At 56.4% G+C, this 22,769-nt stretch overlaps 1 protein-coding gene across 3 annotated transcripts in view; it reads left to right on the forward strand.

The window, feature by feature from the left end:
• The window catches only part of PHC2 (polyhomeotic homolog 2), a 124,434-nt gene that overhangs the window by 56,037 nt on the left and 45,628 nt on the right, over positions 1-22,769 (forward strand). For all 3 annotated transcript variants that reach the window (XM_055140339.1, XM_004614272.2, XM_055140338.1), the window contains exons 2-7: positions 12,805-13,007; positions 16,099-16,257; positions 17,084-17,161; positions 17,419-17,583; positions 18,872-18,958; positions 19,942-20,254. In XM_055140339.1, coding sequence (XP_054996314.1) covers positions 12,846-13,007; positions 16,099-16,257; positions 17,084-17,161; positions 17,419-17,583; positions 18,872-18,958; positions 19,942-20,254 — 964 coding nt within the window. In that variant the 5' untranslated portion in view covers positions 12,805-12,845. The remainder of the gene's footprint in view (positions 1-12,804; positions 13,008-16,098; positions 16,258-17,083; positions 17,162-17,418; positions 17,584-18,871; positions 18,959-19,941; positions 20,255-22,769) is intronic.

Raw genomic sequence — 22,769 nt, forward strand, 5'->3', positions numbered from 1 at the left:
ACAGCCATATGGCCCGGAAAGAGCTCAGAGGGCTGGGGGGCCTGCCTGGCCTGCCCAGGGCACGGGTTCCAGGCCCGGCACTGCACAGCCTTCTGGGCATCAACCAGGAGAGTCCTGGTGGCCCCCAGCAGCACAGGGGAGACCCCGAAACAAACAATAGACATGTGTCGTCTTATAGTCCTATAGACTAGAGCCTGGAATCTGGGTGTAAGGGCGCTGCTCTCTCTTAGGTCCCTCCTTGCCCCCTCCTAGAGCTCCTGGGCCCCAGTGCCTGCCCCGTCCATGCAGGGCTGTCCACTCCCTGTGGGTATCTGGCTATGTACATGGCGTTCTCTCCACCGGACCCCCCATCCTCCCGGGTTAGGGCCCACCCTGCTTCCGTATGACCTCACCTTAGTCACACTGGCCGCCTCTCTCTGAACAAGGAGATATTCTTCAGGTCTGCAGGGGCTGCAGCAGAGGCTTCGGAAGGCGCATGGCTGAACCCCCAAACAGGCAGCCTTCATTCCGGACTGAATGGAGAGATAAGACAGTGGACAGGGGGAGCTTGCCTGGCGTGCAGCCAACCTGAGTTGGATTCCCTACACCACACATGGTCCCCCACGCACTTCCAGGACTAAACCCTGAGCACAGAGCTAGGAAGAAGCCCTGAGCACTGCCAGGTGTGACCCCCCCAAAAAAAATCAAAAAGCAAACAAGCAAAGATAATCAAACCCAAAACCTAAACAAACAGGCACCGTTCAACATGGCAGGAAGGAGGACAGGGACCCCGTGTGTGAGGGCTGGCAGGGGAGTGAGGGAAACGCAGGTCTTCCGGCGAGGCCCCGTGGAACCGCCGTGGGTACTGCCATCTGGGAATCTGGTAGGGGGCCCCGGTGGTGGCTGAGAGTCTCCCGTAGCCCGGCGAGTGGCTGTCCCTTTCCAGTGGTGTTAATAGCAGGCTAGCACCTGGGAAGTGTTTCAGAGCGCCCGGCGGGGGTCTGGTGCTCCCCCTGTAGTGACTCCTCCCAGCAGCTGCCCATGCCGGCCTCCCGGGCCCATCTTCACTCTCAGGAGCCTGGAGCCTGGCGTGGTTCTGCGGCAGCGCAGGGGCACCTGGCTCTGGAGCGCGTGTCCTCTCAGCGGTCCTGCTTTAGATCACGTGTCCTGACAGAGCCCTCCCAAGAGACTTCTGAGAAGGAGAAAAAAATAAGGTTTAGACCAAAGCCTGGCTCTTCACGAAGAGGTTTAGCGGGGAGGGGGACCTCCCAGGTGGCACTCAGGAGGCCTCGCCCATTCCTGTTGATTCTCAGCCCATCAGACCAGATGGTTCCTTGCAAAGGCCCCAGATTGTTTGGGCCCAGAGTGCCTGGGGCCACAAGGGCTTAGCCCAGTGGTACTCGTAGGCCACCAGCGTCACCGCATCAGTGCTCGAATATCACAAAGAGACTTTTTATTTCTTTTTGGGGTCATACCCCGCGAAGCTCAGGGGTTACTCCTGCCTCTGCCCTCAGGAATTACTGCTGGGGGTGCTCAGGGGACCATATGGAATGTCAGGGATTGACCCCGAGTTGACTGCGTGCAAGGCAAACACCCTTCCCGCTGTACTATGGCTCCAGCCCCAAGAGCTGTTTGAGTGTCAGTGGGAATAGTGATGAAAACCACTCTGGCAGCATGTGTGCCCATCTCCCCTGCCCTAGGAGACGCAGGCCGTCCCCAGTCCCCCCTGGATACTCAAAAGTGTACAGATCCCTCCTGCTTACTCTTTATCGTCACCCTGAGTGCTTCACAGGCATCTTACTACCCCGGGGAGGAAGGGGGGATGTGTCCTCACTGCTGAGGAAACTGAGGCCCAGCGAGGACAGGTCAGAATGTGCACCCAGGCGTTTCTGTGGCTGATGTATGTGTCCAGATGGGTTTGCCAGAGAACAAGCACCTTGTGAGCCGCAGCCCGTGGCCAAAGCCAGCCCGGCTGCCTTGTCTCGAGATGGCGCGTGTGTCACTGGCACACAGCCCTGCCCCCTGAGTCCTGGTCTGTGCTCCCCCACAGCAGAGGGGAGCAGCCCTGGGGGGGGGCCACAGGGTCCCGACACCCAGAGCTGTTTGCTCACTGGCTTTGGCAGCACGTATGCCCATCTTCCCTGCCCTAGGACACGCAGGCCGAACTCGGGGTGGCCCTTTCTTTTTTTTTTTTCTTTTTGGGTCACACCCGGCGATGCACAGGCGTTACTCCTGGCTCTGCACTCAGGAATCACCCCTGGCGGTGCTCAGGGGACCATATGGGATGCTGGGAATCGAACCCGGGTCAACCGCATGCAAAGCAAACGCCCTACCCGCTGTGCTATTGCTCCAGCCCAGGGTGGCCCTTTCTTAGAGTAACGAAGCCCCCAACCCCACAGTGTAGATAGACTCAGCCTTGGGCCCCAGACCCACCGCACCCCTAGCTTTGCCTTCCCCGAGGGAGCACGTCTTCATGCCCTGCTCCTCTTCATGGTCAAACCCAGCACCGGCTCGTTTCAGAAACGCTCAGTGTCAGCTGCCTTTCTGGAGTGATCGAGGGAGGCACGGGTTTTGGAAAGTTGGGTGGGGCCCATTTCCTACGGAAATCCTTCTGCCTCGTTCCTGAGCCTACAGGACCCCGTTGAACTCCTCCTCCGTCACATCTGTCAGGCTGGCCTTGGTTTCTTGAACTGGGTTTCCAGAGACACTGAAGGAGGCAGGACTGAGGGGGGTGGGGCGTGGGTTATGAAGAAGTGTGAGCGGACCCCTTTGGGCCTGCTCTCAGCAGAGAGTGCCCTCATAGCGCAGCCAGAGGACTCCCGCGCCACTGCAACTCAGGATACCTGTAATGCAGAAATTCAAATGATGGCTGGAGGAACCAGTCGGGATGGGAGATGCTTGCTGAAAGTAAACAATGGACCAAACATAATGACTTCTCAGTGTCTGTGTTGCAAGCCATAATGCCCAAAAGTAGAGAGAGAGTATGGGGAATATTGTCTGCCATAGAGGCAGGGGGAGGGTGGGAAAGGGGGGTATACCCGGGATATTGGTGGTGGGGAATGTGCACTGGTGGAGGGATGGGTGTTTGATCATCGTGTGATTGTAACCCCGACATGAAAGCTTGTAACTATCTCACGGTGATTCAATAAAATTTAAAAAATTAAAAAAAAAAATCTCCCCTCCACCCCCGGAGTCTAGAGGTCCTAGATTCTTGACTCTTCAGCTCTCACCCGGACAGAGGAGAGGCAGAGTCCGGGGAAAGACGGCACCCACTTGCCTTTCTGAACTCGGCCTACTCAAGGTACTGCCCGCGTGGTAGCGCCAGCCGTTTCTGTGGGGCCCTCGGCCCTCTCGTTTCCTGTCAGTCTGGGGTTCTGTTAGGAACAGCCCTCCCCGAACTCACCCCGGGGCTTCTAGGCTCCACTTGGAGGTTGTTTTCGTCGTCTTTCCCACTACTTCCCTGTTACCCCCGTCACAGCTGTAATCCGCAGCGAATGGATTTCCCCGGCTCCAGGAGAGCCGAGGCCCCGTGTCCCCGAGACTCGAGACTCGGTGGCTCCTGGGAGGGCAGGCTGGCCTCGGGCCTGCGGCAGCAGAGACCTGTAATCAGATCACCCGGGCCCGGCTCCCTTGGCCGGGAGGGGCGGCGGGGCCCTCGCAGTCAGCACAGGCTTCAGAGCTCCGCCGCCCACAGAACCACAGAGTGCGGTGGAACTCAGGAAAACAGGCTCCCGGTTCTGGCCGGCAGCCACTAATCTGATTTGACTGCGGCTCATGGTGGGAGTTGACGGGGACAGGCCGCCATGGGGAGGAAATAAGGAACGAGTTAGGAGGAGGAGAGGGGAGGAATAAGCAGGAATTAAACGGAAATGGAGTGGGGGGAGTGAGTGGGTGTGCGAAGCGCAGAACTGTCTAGAAACAATGAAAATTGAAGGGTTCCGATTTTCTAATGAGGGGCCCCAGGGCTTGGGGTTTAATGAGGGTCCTCACTCACCCTCCCTGAGACTTCAGAATAACTCCTTTCCTTCCCACAGGAAGTGGGAGTGGGCAGGCGCCAAGAGCTCGGGTTTAAACAGGGAAACTCACAGAGAAGGTTTGAAAGCTGCTGTGTTGGCCCACGCTTCCTGATCAAATTCTTTCTCACCAAAGTTTCCTTCCACTAAAAGAGCAATAAGAAAGTGATACATGGCGGTGCTGACGAGGTGGTGGGCAGTAGAGTACTTGCCTCGCATCCATGAGGCCCTGGCCACCATGCCTAGCAGAGGATGGAAGGGAGGGAAGGAAGGAAAGAAAGTGCAGGAAGGGAGGGAAAGAGGGAAGGAAGAAATGAAGGGATGCAGGAAGGGAGGGAGACAGGGAAAGAGGAAGGGAGGGAGACAGGGAAAGAAGAAGGAAGGAAGGAAGGAAGGAAGGAAGGAAGGAAGGAAGGAAGGAAGGAAGGAAGGAAGGAAGGAAGGAAGGAAGGAAGGAAGGAGGGAGGGAGGGAGGGAGGGAAGGGAGGGAGGGAGGGAGGGAGGGAGGGAGGGAGGGAGGGAGAGAGGGAAGGAAGGAAGGAAGGAAGGAAGGAAGGAAGGAAGGAAGGAAGGAAGGAAGGAAGGAAGGGAGGGAGGGAGGGAGGGAGGGAGGGAGGGAGGGAGGGAGGAAGGAAGGAAGGAAGGAAGGAAGGAAGGAAGGAAGGGAGGGAGGGAGGGAGGGAGGGAGGGAGGGAGGGAGGGAGGGAGGGAGGGAGGGAGGAAGGAAGGAAGGAAGGAAGGAAGGAAGGAAGGAAGGAAGGAAGGAAGGAAGGAAGGAAGGAAGGGAGGGAGGGAGGAAGGGAGGGAGGGAGGAAGGGAGGGAGGTCCGTAGGGCAGAACCCTACCTTCTGAGTTCTCCCTAGGTCAAACTTCCTACTCCATGAGTCTGGTTTTCCTGGGGTGTCTTTCAGGCCCATGCTACTGAAGGAGAACTAAAGGAAGCATACCTGCTTGTGGGAGGTATATGCTTTTTCCCCCCCAAACTAGACCTCAGTTTTTACATAAGAAAAACAAGGGAGATTATGGTAATGTGGGATTTCCTGAACCCACCGGCAGGTGTACATGCGCGTTACCCTTAATTTCTACAAAATCTAGAGAGCAATTACTTTATAAGCGACTTGGCAGACATTAGTAATACGGGGATTAAATGATCTCATCATAGTTCCTTTCTGCTTCTGAAAATCCACTTCCTCTGTGCTCTGATGAGGACTTGGTCCACTGTCATTAAAATAATGGCTCCAGGTGAGAAGCTAGGTGACTCTCAGAGGATGTAATATGGAAATAGTTCTGACTTTGTTATCAGACCTGTTTTGAATCGAACCTCTGTGATGGCCCCAGGTAAGTTACTTAGACAAGTTCCTCTTGTCCACGTTGTCACACTGTCTTGCTCCACATTGACAAAATTGTGGTATCCACCTTTTTATGTAGAAGTTGTGAGCATTTACGATGCATTTGCTAGATTGTGTGTGGCGTGTCAATAAATAAACACTATGGGCAACATTGATGGGAGCTACTGAAATGAACTCAACATAAGTACCTATTTTAAAGCGCTTGGGGGAATTCTGTAGGTGAGGTGGAAAATTAAGCTAAGCCTTCGGATGAGAAGTAGGGTGAGAGTGTGATGTATTTCAAGGTATTTTGTGCAAGGAGCATTTGTGGAATGAAGCACCGGGAGCATGTGTGAAAAGTAGGGCATGGCCACTATTCTCTGTGAGCACAGAGCCCCGTGGGGAAGACAGACACAGAGCAAGTCTCTTTCTTGCAATGCTGCGTTAGAACAGCAAGGGGGAACGGGAAGTCAAAAGTTGTGGGAGCAACAGTCCCACTGAATGGCTTAAAATTAGAAATCCAGATGTAAGTGTAGGGGTTAGGGCCCTGACCTTGCGTGCAACCTACTCAGTTTTAGTCCCAGGCACTGCAGATGGTCCCTCCCAAGCACCAGGGGTCACTCCTAAGCAGAGTTAGAAATAGCCCCGTTGCCCCACTGGGTATGCCCCCCACCCTAAAAAAAGAGAAATACTGTTATTGAAAGGGTATCACAGTGATTCCTTTTTTTTTAAATCCTAGAAAACTTCTTAACTTAAAATAAGATTATAATGAAAAATGAAAAACCAAGATCTAGTTTGAAGGAAGCAAGAGAGGCATTGTCAGAAGAGTTGCATCTCGTCAGTGTTTTGCAGGAAAGACTCAGGTTGTTTTGAAGATCTGAGATTTGGCAAAGGGGGGGGGTAAAAAAATGGGAGAACAGCATTTTGGAGAAAGTGAAGAAACATCAGCAACTAATGCCACAGAGGGGAGATATGGCACAGAAACCCAAATGTTGGGTTGTTTGTAGTAATGCTGAACCTAGCAAAAGTGTAGCGGGAAAATATGGGAAATGAGAGAAATAGGGTTAGCTGCTGCATGAGGGAGGCGGTGGGGAAATTCTGTGAGCTCACGAACAGGGGTGATTCAATTCCGGGTTCAGGGACAACAGAATATCTGCACTTCAGAGAACAAAGGTGGAGGAAACTGTTGGTGGGTCCTCCAAAATTTAAACATAAAATTACTATAGTAATTTTGGTGTTGCTGGAATTCTCCAGCAATTCCACTAGTAGATGTATCCAAAAGAATTAAAAGCAGGACTCAAACTAGTATATAGACATCAATGTTCACTGCAACTGTTTACAGTGACCAAATTGTGAAGACAATCCAAATGTTCCTTGATCAATGAATAAATGAACAAAGTGAGGTATATTCATAGTAGCACTGTAGCACTGTCCTCTCGTTGTTCATTGATTTGCTTAAGTGGGCACCAGTAATGTCTCCATTGTGAGACTTATTGTTACTGGTATTTTTTTTTTGTCACACCTGGTGATGCACAGGGGTTACTCCTGGCTCTGCACTCAGGAGTTACCCCTGGTGGTGCTCAGGGGACCTTATGGAATGCTGGGAATCGAACCCGGGTCGGTCACATGCAAGGCAAATGCCCTACTCGCTGTGCTATTGCTCCAGCCCCGAGTTGTTACTGATTTTGGCATGTCGAATATGCCACGAGGAGCTTGCCAGGCTCTGCCGTGTGGGCGGAATACTTTTAGTAGCTTGCTGGGCTCTCCAAGAGAGACGGAGAAATCAAACCTGGGTTGGCTGTGTGCAAGGCAAACACCCTACCCATTGTGCTATCAGCTGATCTGAGATATTCATAGTGGCGAATATTATGTGGCTATAAAAAGGAATGAAATTCTGATCTGTGCCCCCATGTGGTTAAACAACACCATGCTAAACAAAATAAGCCAAAAACAGAAAAAAGCATTATGAAACCACTTAAATGAGATATTTCAAATCAGCCAACTCAAAAACAGAAGTCCTATGGGTAGTGCAGGGAACAGAAAAGTTACCACTCAATGATTACAGTTTCTGTTTGGGATCTTGAAAATTTCAGAAAATAGGTCATGGCAATAGATTTTGCAACAGAGTGAGTGGGGAAAAAAATTTACACTGCATGCATATATGTATGTAACATATATAATCACATTTTTTTAGTTTAAGAAAAATAATAAGTTTGTACCCCGACCACATATCACAAACAAAACTCAACTCAAAATGCATTAAAGACCTGAATGTAAGAACTAAACTTTGAAGAACCCCGATATAAATCCTCATATCTTTGTTTGAAACAGTGGTTTCTTAGATATGATTACAACCAAAGAAAAAAACATAAACTGGACTCATAAAAAGCCCAGTTCATGGCATTTGGAAAACAGATAGCTGGCCAGTGCAGTAGTTGCCCAAGGTGAAATATGAAGTAAGAAAGTGAAAAGAGGTTCCGAGATGAACCCTTGAGTAGCCACATCACCAAACCTCATCGTCCTTAGAGCCCCATCTTACACAGCAGGGAATTCAGACTGCAGGAATATGAGCCACCGTGCCCTCCAGCTGCCAGTGGCAGCGCTGGCACCCCTAACTTCCCGGGACACTGCAGCCTCAGGTTCTTCTTCACAGTCCATGTTCTTTCTCCTTGAGCACATTGGCTCTCCCAGGGAAACTGAGTCCCCGGACAGTGTCCAGAAGGAAGGGCTGGGCTCTGATGATCTACGAGCAGTCGCCGTGCACCTAGCCGCACTTACGGCACCCGTAAAGCTGAGACTAAGCCTTCCTCTTCTCTCCCTCGTCACCGCACATACATCTGTGACAGCACACTCTTCTGAACGCACACAGTTGTCTCCATCACTCATTTGGAGAGTGGCAAGGGCTGTGAGATTTTTAATTTTTTTTATTAAAAATGATTTATACCATGATTTACAAAGTTGTTCATAATAGAGTTGTTCCAGGCATGTAATATTCCAATGCCAATCCCACCACTGCTGTTATCTCCCCTTTGCCAATGTCCCCAGTTTCCTTCCTTCTCACCAAGCCTGCCCCCCTTAACAGGCACATAATAAATGTTCTTTATATTGCTTACTCCAGCATAGACATTTTTGGTCTGTACTACATCCCTATAATTCATCCTATGTAAGCAGAGCTTCTTGGTGCAAAGTACATGGAAGACTTCAAATGATTCACTGGCCTCATAATTCCAGTCACTTTTTTTTTCATTTTGCTTTTTTTGGGTTACACCCAGCGATGCACAGGGGATACTCCTGACTCTGCACTCAGGAATTACTCCTGGCGGTGCTTGGGGGACCATATGGAATGCTGGGAATGGGACCCGGGTTGGCCTCGTGCAGGGCAAATGCCCTACCCGCTGTGCTATTGCTCCAGCCCCCTCCAGTCACGTTTTACTGCCTCCTCCTCCTCCTCCTCCTCCTCCTCCTCCTCGTCCTCCCCCTCCTCGTCCCCCTCCTCCTCCTCCTCCTCCTCTTCTTCTTCTTCTTCTTCTTCTTCTTCTTCTTCTTCTTCTTCCTCCTCCTCCTCCTCCTCCTCTTCTTCTTCCTTCTTCTCCTCTTCCTCCTCCTCCTCTTCTTCTTCTTCTTCTTCTTATTCCATCTCCTCCTCCTTTTCCTCTTCTTCCTCATTTTCTTCCTCTTTCCCCTCCACCTCCTCCCCTGGAGATGCTTAGCCACCTGCCTATTCCATGGCCCCAAACCACATTTCTATAGAAGTCCATGTGCGCTTTTCTTTAGTTCTGAAAGAAGCTTCCTTGAGTTTTACCCTTTCTTATGTGACTCCAGAAGTCAAGAATCTTAAAAGTAATGGTGGAAATGAGGTGAGGGGGTGGGGGCAATTTGTGAAAGGAAGTGAACACTGGTGAAGAGATCCATGTTGAAACATTTTATGCCTGAAACCCAATCATGAATAACTGTAATTTGTGATGAATAAATTTTTAAATAAAAATAGGCATGCCATGCACCCAGTTACATTTTCAGTAGAATACTTTTATAAAAATAGATTTATTCTAAAAATAGATTGCTTTTGTGATTTGAAAATAATGTTTGGGGGTGAAAAAAATTGAGGACCCCTAGCTTCTGCCTCTTTTCCATTCTCAGTACTTAGCAAGAATACCCTATCACGAGGTATTCTTGTGATAGCTACTCAAGAGACATTCTGGATGTGGGGAAAGTCGGAACTTACTGGCTGCAAAAGGTTCTCGAAGTTGTTACCATGGAGTGGCAGGTGGGCTGGAGCGGCTATGTGCCGTGGAGGCAGAGTGCGTGTGGGTTCAAGTGACTCCAAGTCTCCTTGTCCTTTGAAATGTCCCCTCCCCTCAGCGGAGTCTGTGCCTCCCTCCTCTGCACTCTTCTGGAGTGGCAGGGAGAAGCCGGGGGAGTGCACGCCTGGGAGACAGCTGGAGCTGGCAGAGCCTGAGCTAGAACAGGGCGTGCGAGCCCGCGCGGGGGGCACTGTCTAGAGAGGCCGTGGGAGCCTGGGCATGAACTCGAGAGAGGACGTGCCGTGTTCAGCATGGGGAGAGTGAGCCTCACGGAGGAGACCACTGTGAGGAGAGAAGAGAGAGCAGGAGTGAGAGAGCCCCGGGGTGAGGAGGACAACATGAACCAGAGGCAGCGTGAGGGCGAGTGTGAGGCGCTGGTGCTCCCTCGGGAGACCAGTTGGGATCATTGGAGTGAGGGCGCGAGGAGGGGATGAGGGAGAGCCTGCCCACGGTCAGGAGCCTCTAAGAGGGGGTCAGAGCCACAACCCGGGGGCCAGAGAGATACAGGAGAGGGGGTAAGGCGCCAAGTACCGTCTTCCAAGCACAGCCAGGAGTGCCCATGAGCACAGAGCCGAGCCTAATGGGAGTGAGAATGAGCTGAGATATCATCCGGGAAAGGAAAGCGATTGTCAGCACAGCGGTGAGACAGACTTGGGGTGAGATGCAGCAGCAGGAACGAACAGGTGTGTGGAAGCAAAGATGCAGGGGACAGCAAAGGCAAGGGAGGGCGCGGGCAGAAGCCAAGAGTGAGCCAGGGACCATTATGACAAAGATAGTTGGAAAGGAACACTCTGGACAAGCATTGAGTGCTGAAAGTTGATAAAGGAACAAGCATGATAACCTCTCAGTGTCTGTATACAAACCACAGTGCCCAAAAGGAGAGAGTGAGAGCAAGAGCGGGAGAGAGCAAGCAAGAGAGAGAGAGAGTCATAGAGCCATAGAGCCATAGAGGCAGGCTGGGAGAAGGGGGTGGCAGGAGGGAAACTGGGGTCATTGGTGGTGGGAAATGGACACTGGTGGGGAGATGGGTGTTGGAACATCATATGTTCCAATCCAATCATGAACAAACAGCTTTGTTACTGTGTATCTTGTGGTGACTCAATTAAAAAAATAAAAATTTAAAAATAAAAAAGTGAGCCAAGAATGAGAAGAGAGCGGGAAGGGCTCGCGTGTTTGTGGAAAGAAGGAGACGGGCTGGCAGAGAGCGCAGGAAGTGCTGGCGGCCGGCGACGGTGACTGTCTCCGCTCTACCAGAGGTGCTTCGCGGCTCTACAGGGCAATGCCACACCCTGCAGAGTTTCTCATTTTGTTTCTGAACAAACACTGCACACAGGATGGAAAACAATGGAACTGAGACTTGGCGATCCTGGGTCTAGGTTATCCTGTCCTTAACCATGCCAGCTGCCACCGTTTTCCTAAATTTTTTATGTATATCATTTTTCATGTTGATGTCATACCCGGCTATGCTCAGGGCTTACTCCTGGCTCTGCACTCAGGGGTCACTCCTGGTCGGCTGAGGGGACCAAGTTCAAGACAAGCACCCTCCCCGCTGTACTGTCTCTCCTGCCTCAAGGGGTACTGTTTTAAAGCATGGGGAGGAAGGGGTGGAAGGAGGAGCTTGCATGTAGAAATGAGGATTTCAGGAACAGGAGTTAAAAAAGGAGACCAGAATTTGAACTTAGCTCTGAGCACACTTTTTCCGGGTGTACTCAGATTTGCCAGTGTGAGCAGGGCACAGTCCCTGAAGGAATGTGTGACCCTCCTTGGTGGCCAGGACAGAATGTTCCAGGAGGAAGAAGCCCCAGTGAGAACCAGCTGGGGACAGGCTTACCGACCAGAGCAGCCACTGCTTAGGGAATATTTGTGTGTCCCTGACTCCCCACTAAATAGTCTATATTGTTATTTTACTTTATCCTGCCAAGAATCTTGAACTTCTTATTTAAGAGACAGAAGGGTAAGGAAATATGATCTGCCAAGGTCACCCAGCCACTCAACCCCTCCTAATTCCAAAACCTATGATGTAGGGGGTGGGGTGAGAGGTCTCCTAGTGGTTCAATGTAAAGACCTGGGAATGCGGTGTCAAGGATAATCCTCCAGGGCCACTCCAGGGGCTGCAGAGCTGCACTCAGAAATGCCTTGGTGCCAGGGATTGTACCCAGGGCTAGTGCTTGCCTCACTACTGTATTCTCTTCTTACCCTGAGACCTATGCTTTTAACTAGTTTTCTCCCATCAGTGCCCTGTGCAGTTTTGGACAGAAAACACTAAGACTCCTAAAAAAAAAAATAGTAACTACACGCACACATACATGCACATGCACGAACACATGCATGGACACATATGCACACGCACATACACAAACACGCACACACATGCACACATGCACACAACAAGCACACATAGCACACATACATGTACACACGCACATGCACCCATGCACACATGCACACGCACATGCACACACAAGCACATAAGCACACATACGCACACACATACACAAGCACATGTGTTTGTGCACAGGCACACGTTTGCACACACATACACATATGCACGCACGCACACACATGCCCTTGCACACATACACACACAGGACTCTGCTGACTTTGAAACAAGTCACACACAGAGCAACAAAATTAACACTTTGTTTGGTTTTATTACCTCTTTATTTGAATCTTTCTCTCTTTTTCTGATCTCTCTAAGTCAGTCATGGGTAACCCCAGCCCTGGCCTATTCCTGGCACACGGCTCACCCACCCTATACATAAGACTGAGTCAGAAGTTCTCTGGGGCCTGGGGAAGGGGCTCAGCAGTCAAGCACGTGTCTCACCTGCATGAGCCCTGGCTCTGACCCTCAGCCCCAGAAAGGGAAATAATAATAATAATAACAACAACAATAATTAGCTCCCTGGTGCTCAGAGAGCTAGTGAAGGTCCCCTAAGGTCCCTTTCAGGGAGGCTAGGCTAGGAAATCAGCGTCCTGCCATGCTGGGGACTCCTCCAGTAGAACCAGCAGGTCTGTGACGTCTGCATCAGGAGGCCTGGGTCCCACATCTCGAGCCGTGGAGCCAGCCTGGCCTGGCCTCCCGCTGCCGGCGTGTCTCAGGACCTCTGTGTCAAGGTCCCCCCGGCCCCAGGGCATCCTCCCATGCCTGTTTAACAACCACATCTGCCCCTTCCCTCCTCACAGACGCTCGCTCTTCTGCCAGCTGAGGCGCCACCCCCCAGGCCATGGAGAATGAGCTGCCCGTCCCCCACACGTCCAGCGGTGCCAGCGTGGCCAGCACCCCCAGTGGTGGCAACACCAGTGGCAGCAGTGGGAGTGGGAGCGGCCGCCCCGCGGGGCCCCAGATCTCGGTGTACAGTGGCATTCCCGACCGGCAGACTGTGCAGGTACGACCCCAGCGGTGCAGAGAGCGTGTTCCTTAGACGGCCCACAGCGCCGGCCGTGGGCTGGCGGAATAACAGGGGTGTGGAATCCAGAACGGGGGTGAGGGGGTGTGTTAACAGACATGAGGCTGTGCAAGGAGGATGCTCTGTGGGTCCCAGCGAGTGCGCTGGGGACAGAAGGAAGAGGCAACGGGTCAGGAGGCCCTTTCTGGCCTGGTGACTCTCACCCCAGTGGGCTGTTCTGGGAAGACATGTGTGGGAGGATGTGAAGAGGCAAACAAGAAAAAAAAAATAACAAACAGGAAAAAGAACGAAAAAAAAAAAAAAGCCAGGAGCTGCTCTACCACAACCGAGACCTACTCGCTCCATGACCACTGTCCTGTGACAAAAATACCTTTCACAGAGGCAGCAGTCCCCAAGGAGCCCCCGAACAATCCTGTCTTTGCAGCGTTTGTCTTCTCCCCTAACTCAGCAGCTTGTCCACGAGGACATGCGGGGGACCCCACACCGCTCCCAGAGCACTTGGCCCCCGGCCCTGGCTGACATCTGCCTTCCCTGCCTACTCTCAGCACGGCTGTCGGACACGCCGATAGCACATAGAAAGCACGGCCCCACGAAGGCAGCACTTGCTCAGGGCATTCAAGGTTAAAAAACGAAAGCCTGAATCGTACCCTCCACCACAGCTTGTGTTCTCAATCTCTACAATGTCTGGGGCGCGGTTTGGTTTGGTTTCAGGGCCACAGCCAGCGATGCTCAGGGCTTACTCCGGGCTCTGTGCTCAGGGATCGCTCCCGTGGGGCTCCAGGGGCCATCTGGGGTGTCAGGCATCGGCGGCATGCAAGGCAAGCGCCCGACCGCAGTACCCTTCGCTCCTGCTCCTACAACGAGGTTCCCAGTAAAACTGGCAGGAAAGACCTCACGGCCAGCGAGGTTTGCGCTGAGGAACTCTGCTAGGCCCGTGGCTCCCGCGGCTGGGGCCCAGCCCGGGTTCGGGAGCTGAGGAGCAGCCCCAGCAGATGGGTGGCCTGGAAACTGCCACCCGAGAGGATGTCTACAGACCCTCTGGAATCTCCCCCGCCCCTGACTCCTGCTGCCTCCCGCCCAACCAAACCCTGCTCCCGGTGCCTGCTCAGCCGGCCTCTGGCCCGGGTGCGTTTTAGCTCCAGTTGCCAGCAGCTGACATCCCTGTGCGTCCCCACCCACTCCTCCGCACAGCTCAGGGAAAACAAGTTGCGTTGTTTTCCCTCCCAGCTGGCCCTGGGTTGACTCTGGCAAACGGAGAGGACAGGTTGTATCCACACCCACGGGGGACCACTGGGGGCTCCCGCCACTCTCGGGCTGCCCCCACGGAAACAGTCCTCCCCGGGACTCTCCCCTGCGTCTGCGCTGCCAGAGTCACTGCAGGCGCCATGAGGAGAGGGGGTGGCGCAGGGAGGGGGCACAGGGAGAGCAGGCATCTGTGGGTCACAGGACGCTGAAGGAAGGCTGTGGACGAGCTGAGGTAGGGTGGGATGTCCAGCCCTGGGGGAACCTGCACGCACAGACCTCCAAATCGGATTTGTCCTGGGGCCATCAGCCCCAGAGATCACAGTGAACCAGTGAACCAAAGGGACTCGGGCTAGGGCTTGCTTGCGGGGTGGGTGAAAGAGATGTACTGGGTGGGGGTTGCCGTGGAGGGGGAGGGGCTAGAGGGGGCAGGATCCAGGGTTGGGAGCAGCCCTGCAGCCAGAGCTTTCACAGAGCTAGGGCCGGGGAGTGACCCCGAGCCGGCCCGAGCCCCAGAGGGCAGGGCAGAGGCCAGGGCTGGCAAAGGGTCAGAAGGGAGAAGAATCTGCAGCTTGGAGACTGGGCTCTGGGCACTGGGCAAAGACTCTTCCTTCTCTCTGTCCCCGGGGCCTCAGGGGCCTCGGGGCGCTGAGACAGAAGTGCCCGGGAGCTGGGAGCTGCTCTGTGTCCCGGAGAAAGGGAGCTGGAGTCTCCAAGAGAGGGCCGAGGGGAGTTGAAGAGAAGGATATCCCCAGGGGCCAGGCAGGGTGGGGGCGGGGGGAGCTTTTTGGGGGCCGATGGGACTTTGCAGGCAGCAAGCAGGAGGCTGGGGGTGGGAGCAGCCCCAGCAGGAAGGCTGGGCCCTCCGAGTGCGTGGCCGTGTGGCTGACGCTGGCACTAGCTGGCCAAGCTTGTCCCTTCCCCCGACCCTTCCCTTCATCCTCCTTGCCTTCCTGTCGCCCTCTCGGGGGGCGGAAACCCAGAGAGAGGTTGCTCAGGCATGGGAGCACACGCCTTCTGTGTGCATAGAGCCCAGTCCCACCCCGAGCACCACATTCCACACCACCACCCCCAAAACCACCACCAGGCGCGGCCCTGGTGGCCCCCGGCATGGCTGGTCCCAGGCAGTGTCACACTGCTGGGCCCAAGCGTGGAACCTTCCAGCCAGCTGGGCTGAGTATCACCAGGAAGCACCCTGGGGGCCATGAGTGCTGCTTGGGGACACCCTCACTGCCACCCCCACCACGCCACCCCCCAAAAACACCAATAAAAACCTGGAAAAAAGGGGCTGGAGCGATAGCACAGCGGGTAGGGCATTTGCCTTGCACGTGGCCAGCCTGGGTTCGATTCCCAGCATCCCATATGGTCCCCTGAGCACTGCCAGGAGTTACTTCCTGAGTGCAGAGCCAGGAGTAACCCCTGAGCATCTCCAGATGTGACCCAAAAAGCAAATAATAATAATACTAATAATAATAAATATAAGAATAAACCTGAAAAAAATGTTTTAGAGAAAAATTTTTAAAAAGAATGGCAGGGGCAGGCAGCTCTGAAGAGGCCTGGCACACAGGGGCACTGGCGTCCAGAGCGATTTGTACCTCCAGTGGCTAGAATGTGGGCACAGCCCGGACGTTCCCAGGAGAGCCAGAGCCGCAGCCTGGACAGAGGCAAGCAGACGGGTCAGCGGCCTGGCCAGCGGGGGCCTGACCGCCCCCTCCCGGAACGGCTCCGGTCGCAGAGAGCCCGCAGGTCAGGTCCTGGCCCGAGGTGCGGGGCTGGCCGGGCCCCCGCAGCAGCCAGGCCCCCCACCGAGCGCCCCCTGCCTCCGCAGGTGATCCAGCAGGCCCTGCACCGGCAGCCGGGCACGGCGGCGCAGTACCTGCAGCAGATGTACGCGGCCCAGCAGCAGCACCTCATGCTGCAGACGGCGGCCCTCCAGCAGCAGCACCTGAGCAGCGCCCAGCTCCAGAGCCTGGCAGCCGTGCAGCAGGTGAGCGGCCCGGCCCCGGGGACAGGCGCTGGGCGGTGATTCAGGCTGAGGCCCTCACGTGCACGGGAGCCCCCCCCCAAGGCAGCGGTGCCCGCCAAGAGCTCGCCCCTCCTGCTCCCCTCGAGGCTGACGTGAGGGAGGGGACGGAGCACTTGACGAGGAGCACCCCGCCCACGCTGCCGATTGAGAGTGGCACTGGTTCCTTGGGCCGAGGCTGACGTTCCCAGAGGCACCGTGGAGGAAGGAGGCAGAAACCCGCCCGATGCGGACACTAGCCGTGTTCAGCGCCTGTTCCCATTGTGCTGGGCACGGAGGGTCCAGCGGAGAGGGGGAAGGAGCATCCACCAGTGGCCCAGACCCACCTGGAGCTGGCCCTGTCGGGTGGGGAGGAGCCCCACGAGGCCTGTCCAGACAGTGTGTGTGTGCGTGTGGCACGGGCCCCTGGGTCAGCGGCAGGGGGCAAAGGGGAAGCTGGAGACTCCGTGACCATCACCGCTCACCGTCCGAGGGCCAAGCCTTTCCCTGGCTGGTATGGTTGGGGAGGCTGGTGCTAGGGTCTGTTTCATATAAATTAATGATGACCAAAAAATAACCAGCCAACTCCGAACAGACGCCAGGGCCACACTCTCAAACACTGGGGGCCGCGGTCCTCTTCTTGGCTTTGCCTAATGTCCATTTTAGAGAAAAGGAAACCGGAGGGGAGGGGGCAGTGTCTGAATCACATAGATGAGGCTCAGTTCTGGGAAGTTCAGCTCCTCGGCGTGGCCCAACAGTGCCTCTCTCAGGGGTGAGAGCCGCTCGCGTGACCGGACTCCTTCTGTTCTAGGCCAGCCTGGTGGCCAGCAGACAGGGGAGTTCTTCCGGCAGCAGTGTGTCTGCACAGACCCCCGCCCAGTCAGCCTCGGTGAGTGGACGGGGCAGGCGGCAGGCAGAGCTGCCCGCTGGGGTCCAGCCCCATCCTCAGAGCAGCGAGGGCGGGAGTCTCCTCCTCTCCCCAGAAAAGACCCGCGTGGGGCCCCCAGAGCTTCCTGCGCTGGGCCTTGGTCGGCCTCCCTGCAGAGAGGGGCAGTGCCGGACCCTGCCAAGAGACGGGAGGGAGGGGGAGGCGGGGGCAGAGGGCGGGGGCGGGGGCGCCTCATCTCTGACCGCTCGTGTCCGCAGATCAACCTGGCGGCCGCCCCAGCCGCGGCGCAGCTCATCAACCGGGCCCAGAGCGTCAACTCGGCCGCGGCCTCGGGCATCGCGCAGCAGGCGGTGCTCCTGGGGAACACGGCGGCCCCGGCCCTGACGGCCAGCCAGGCGCAGATGTACCTGAGGGCGCAGATGGTGAGTCCCCAGCGGGCATCGCGGGATCGGAGAAGGGCGGGGGAGAAGGGCCAGGGCACCGGGGCATCAGCCAGGGGCGTTGCAGACAAAGGGGTCCTGGAGGGGGAGGGGAGCTGCGCCGAGGCGCCCTGACTCAGTCGAGAAAGGGGTCTGGGTCCCTCCTTTCCTTCCTCCCTATCAGGAGCCCCTCCCCCACACTAACTCAGGGGGGAACTCCGGCGTCGTGCTCTCTAACCCGATGCGTGCGTTCTACGGAGACGGAGACGGCGTCTCCCCTCTGCCTGGGCCCGGCCCCCACTGGCCCATGGGCCAAAGGCCCACAGAGCCCTGCGATGTGGACAGCGGCCCGCTCTAGGGACCGCCGCCGCTGCCCTCCTCAGGCCTGTCTCTGACCGGGACCACCCTCCTGTCCGCTAGTCGGGCAGGGCCCGTGGGTGCCGGGGACGGCCTCCGTGCTGGCGCTGCAGCCGTCTCTAAGACGCACGAGGCCCAGGCACCCAGCGGGCTTCTCAGATCTGGACGATTTCCCTGGGAAAATGACTCCGTGTCCTCGGAGGCGGGGGTGGGGGGCAGCTGGCTCCGTGCTGGCCTCTTCGGGTGCCCCCAGCCCCCTCGCCTCAGCTCCCCGGAGGACGGTCCCTTTCCATAGCTCCTGGCACCAAGTCCTCCACCCTCTTCATCCCTAGGCCACTACGAGCCACTTGCTGGTGCATTTCTGCTCAGCCTCTAGCACTTGTGCTCTGGACGCTGAGTGCGGGGTGGGCGGTCACCTGGGGGGCCTACCTGTGAGCAGTGTCCACTGCTACAGCCACTGGGGGCCCGGCCCACACCTGCCTATGCCGAGGTCTCTTTGGAGCCCCTGACACACAGAGGAACCTGCTCTGGGGAAGGCGCTGCCGTGACAGGCACGGGGTGTCTGCGGCCCCTGGGAGCCTGGGCTGCACCCAGGGCGCTCCCGCCCACACACCCCATCTAGACTGGACTCCTAAGTGACCATGCAAAGACGTCTTGTCCAGTCCTTTCCGGAGGCGAGGCCTGGTTCTGAGCAGGCCTGGGGTCAGGAAGGATCATGGAAGATGGGCCCGAGGGTGCTGTCTCTCCCGGGTCCCTGCTGCCCGGTGCTCCGAGGACGGGGCCCCCTCCAGGATGTGCTCTGCAGAGGCCCCTTCCCTTCCCTGTGCCCTCCCCACCCCCCGCCCCTGGGGCTGAGCCGGCAGAGGCAGGCCCGGCCAGGTCCCCTGGTGCGGTAGCCGGGTGCCTAGGAGGCTCTGTTCCTTTGTCCCCCCAGCTCATCTTCACGCCCACGGCCACCGTCGCTACTGTGCAGCCTGAGCTCGGCACTGGCTCCCCCGCCCGGCCCCCCACCCCTGCCCAGGTGAGGACCCCTGCTGCTGGGAGGGCGGGAGGGGGGGAGGGCCTGGCACTGGGGATGGGCAGAAGCCCGGAGGGCCCAAGGTGGGGGCCTTCCAGGCGAGAGGCGGGAGACGGGCGTCCCGGTGCTCCCTCTGGGCCAGTGCCTCTGTCCCCCGTCCCCAGAGAAGGGGCTCGTCTGCCCCCCAGAGCTGGGGGACGGAGCGGAGAGCAGGGGGCTGAGCAGAGCGCCGCCCATCACCTTGCCCTCCACAGTACGCTCCGGCTCTCGCTCCTTAGAGGGTGCTCCCTCGGTTAGATCTGCTGGCCCCTCCGGGAGCGGGCAGGAGTGGCGCGGCAGAGGGAGGAAAGACAAGAGTCCTCGGGCCCTGCCTGTAGCCCGGAGTGCACAGACGCTGTTAGACTGTCAAGACTCTCTGTGCAGTGGGCCAGAGAAACCCCGCCCACCCGGGAAGCACCGGAGCAGATGGTCAGCCGGAGCCTGGCACAGCCCCTGCGTGTCCAGCAGAGGGCACCAGTGACCGGGCCCAGCAACCGCTCAGCTCCACAGAGTCTCTTGCCTGGAGGACCAGCCTTACTGGTGACCTTCTCGCTGGCCTTGGCCTGTTTCACGGTGTCTGGGAACTCTCTCTCCCAGTGCTCTCCACTCCATCCTGATGGCCTGGGGGAGAGCGAGCCCTGGTTCCTGGTCCCCCGCCCCCACCAGGCCTGCCCACCCCTGGGCTGCAGCCAGACCCCCGCCCCTCTCTCAGACCACCGTTTTCCTCCTGGTGCTGAGTCCCGCCACTCCTGTCCCCTTCAGCAGCTCAGCCTGCGCTCCTGGTTCCTCTTTCTGTCCCCAACTCACACTCTCGCTCCTGCCCCGAGTGTCCGGCCCGGCCCGCTGTCCTGCTGGGCCCCTCGCAGATCTGTCCCTGTCTTGGCGGTGTGCTGGGGTGGCTCCTGCCCACGTGCTCGTCGGGACTCCAGACGACCCCTCTTTTCCAGGTACAGAACCTGACCCTCCGAGCACAGCAGGCACCAGCTGCAGCAGCCTCGGGGCCGCCCCCCACGCAGCCCGTGCTGCCCAGCGTGGCCCTGAAACCCACCCCCGGTGGCGGCCAGCCTCCGCCGGCCCCGTCCCAGGGCAGAAACACTGCCCAGGGCTCCCCCGCAGGTGCCAGGCCTGGCATAACCGACAGCATTGCCGAGCCGGCCAGGAAAGGAGATGGCAGCAGCAGTGTGCCAGGGAGCACAGAGAGCCGAGCCGGGCCCGGCCGCATGGTGCCCGCGGTGGCGGCCCACCCCCTCATTGCACCAGGTAAGGACCCCGGGAAGAAGGTGTTCTCAGGAGAGTCTGTGGTCCACGGGGAGCTAGGAAACTTGCCTTTCCCCCAGTGTCTGGGTACCAGCCGTGTCTGCACGCGTGCGTCTCTCCCTCCTGCCCCTCTGGAGATGCTCCTGGGCCCAGGACTAGCTAGACAGAGGCACACAGGAACCACACGGGGTGGGGCCAGGGAGGAAGTGCAACAGGTAAAGCACTGTGTGCCGCCTCACACAAAGCAGACCCAGGCTCGGGGCCGGAGCGATAGCACAGCGGGTAGGGCATTTGCCTTGCACGCGGCCGACCCGGGTTCGATCCCCGGCATCCCATATGGTCCCCCAAGCACTGCCAGGAGTAATTCCTGAGTGCAAAGCCAGGAGTAACCCCTGAGCATCGCTGGGTGTGACCCAAAAAGCAAAACCAAAAAACAAACAAAAAAAAGCAGACCCAGGCTCAATCCCCGGCACCCTGTGTGATGGGGCCCTGGGCCCCACCCACAGGTGATCCCTGAGCGCAGAACCAGGGGTAAGCCCCGAGCACAGGACAGAACAATTGCACAGGGCAGGAGGGGAATGGAACGTTTCTCTTCTCATCCTTCATGAGGCGTTGGTTGACTGATGTTTTGCCAGCAGTGTGGCCCGTTCCTGGGGTACAGAAGGGGGAGGAGGACTAGACCTACCCCCTGACAGGAAGGCCTGGACTGAAGGGATGGGGTGGTGATCTCGGGGAACAGAGGGAGAGCTACGCTGGTAAATGTGGGAGCACAGAGGCGTTCTCCAGCTCTGGGGAGGGCGACCAAGAAAGGCCGCACCGTGGAGATGGCACTGGAGAAAAATCCAGCAGGCTTCTTCCTGACCCAGCAGAGTGCTGGGGAGGCATGCCCAGTGCACAGGGTAAACAAATGGCTCCTCCCTCTAGCCAGACTTCTTTCCCAGCCAGTTGTGGCCAATCTGTAAGCAGAAAATTCACCAGGGACCCAGCGTTTTAGCAGAGAAAGAAGCAGGGTGGCAAGACTCACGTCTTTGTATGCAGGAGAGAATCACCCCAGTCACTTCCCAAGACAACCCACCAGCCCCCCTATTCTCGTCCTGACCCCTCGTCCTGACCCCTACATCTCGCCTTCATTCTTTTAATTATTATTATTATTGAATCACTGTGAGATAGTTACAAAGCCTTCATGTTTGAGTTTCAGTCATACAATGATTGAACACCCATCCCTCTGCCTGCCTCCACCTGCACATTTTCCACCACCAATATCCCCAACATCCCCCCCAACACATCCCACTCCTCCCCCTGCCTCCATGGCAGACAACTTCCCCCATATTCTCTACTTCTGGGCATCATGATTTGCAATACAGATACTGATAAAGTTTGGTCCTTTATCTACTTTCAGCACACATCTTCCATCCCGAACTAACCCTCCAACCATCATTGACTTCGTGACTCCTCTATTCCAGCTGCCCTCTCTCCCCCAGCTCATGCGGCATTGCCTTCATTCTTGACCTATAGGAGAGTAGGAGCTTCCTTGTTTCCAGGATGGTCAAAGTACAACTCCTTGCTTAGGGGGCAACAAGGAGGGTGCTGAGTCCAAAGCAAACTCCCTTCCGCTTCGTGTATGGGGCCAGGGGGTTGGTGTGTGTAAGGCAGTTTGGGCACAGGCGGCCACTCGGGGCCAGCAGGGTGTTCAGAGGCAAGAGGACCTGCACCCCAAGCATGGGGCAGTGGCTTGGGGCAGGGGAATGTTTGAGGAGAAGCACACACAAGGCAAGTGGAGTGACAGTCAGGGAACAGTCCCAGTTTAAGTCCTTTGCTCGCCTTTTTGAGGGTGGGGAAAAGGGTGAGTCTCTGCCTTCCAGAGGTGGGTGCTGAGGCAGGCCCTCACTGCCCTGTGTTTCCAGATGTTTCTCTCCAAGATTAACCCAGCCTCTTTTAGGGAAAAGGGAACTGAGACTCAGAATAGTAAAGATTGAAGGAACCTTTCAGTGCTTTCATCATCATCATCATCATCATCATCATCATCATCATCCCGTTGATCGTTGATTTTCTCAAGTGGTCTCAGTAATGTCTCCATTCGTCCTAGCCCTGAGATTTTAGAAGCCTCTCTTTACTCGTCCTTCCCAATGGTGCCACATTGGAGGCTCTTTCAGGGTCAGGGGAATGAGACCCATCATTGTTACTGGTTTTGGCATATGAATATGCCACAGGGAGCTTGCCAGGCTCTCCCATGCAGGCAGAAAACTCTCGGTAGCTAGCCAGATTCTCCAAGAGGGAGAACTAGGCTATAAGGTGTTTTATATTCCGGGAGCTTGGTATTATAGTCTCTGGATGATGGCCGTTGATGGGACTACACGGCACCAGGGACAGTTTCTGGGTGTGACTGCCTAGCTACTGGAAAATGGGGGATCTGGGTGGAAGAGGCCCAGTCCCGATCCGAGCAGGCTTGGAGATCTCAGCCCCGGGTCCTGCACACCTGGATTCCTCTGCCGGTTCCTTCATGCGTGAGGCTTGTCCA

This window comes from Sorex araneus, chromosome 5 (genome assembly GCF_027595985.1).
Source record: "Sorex araneus isolate mSorAra2 chromosome 5, mSorAra2.pri, whole genome shotgun sequence".
Classification (NCBI taxonomy): domain Eukaryota; kingdom Metazoa; phylum Chordata; class Mammalia; order Eulipotyphla; family Soricidae; genus Sorex; species Sorex araneus.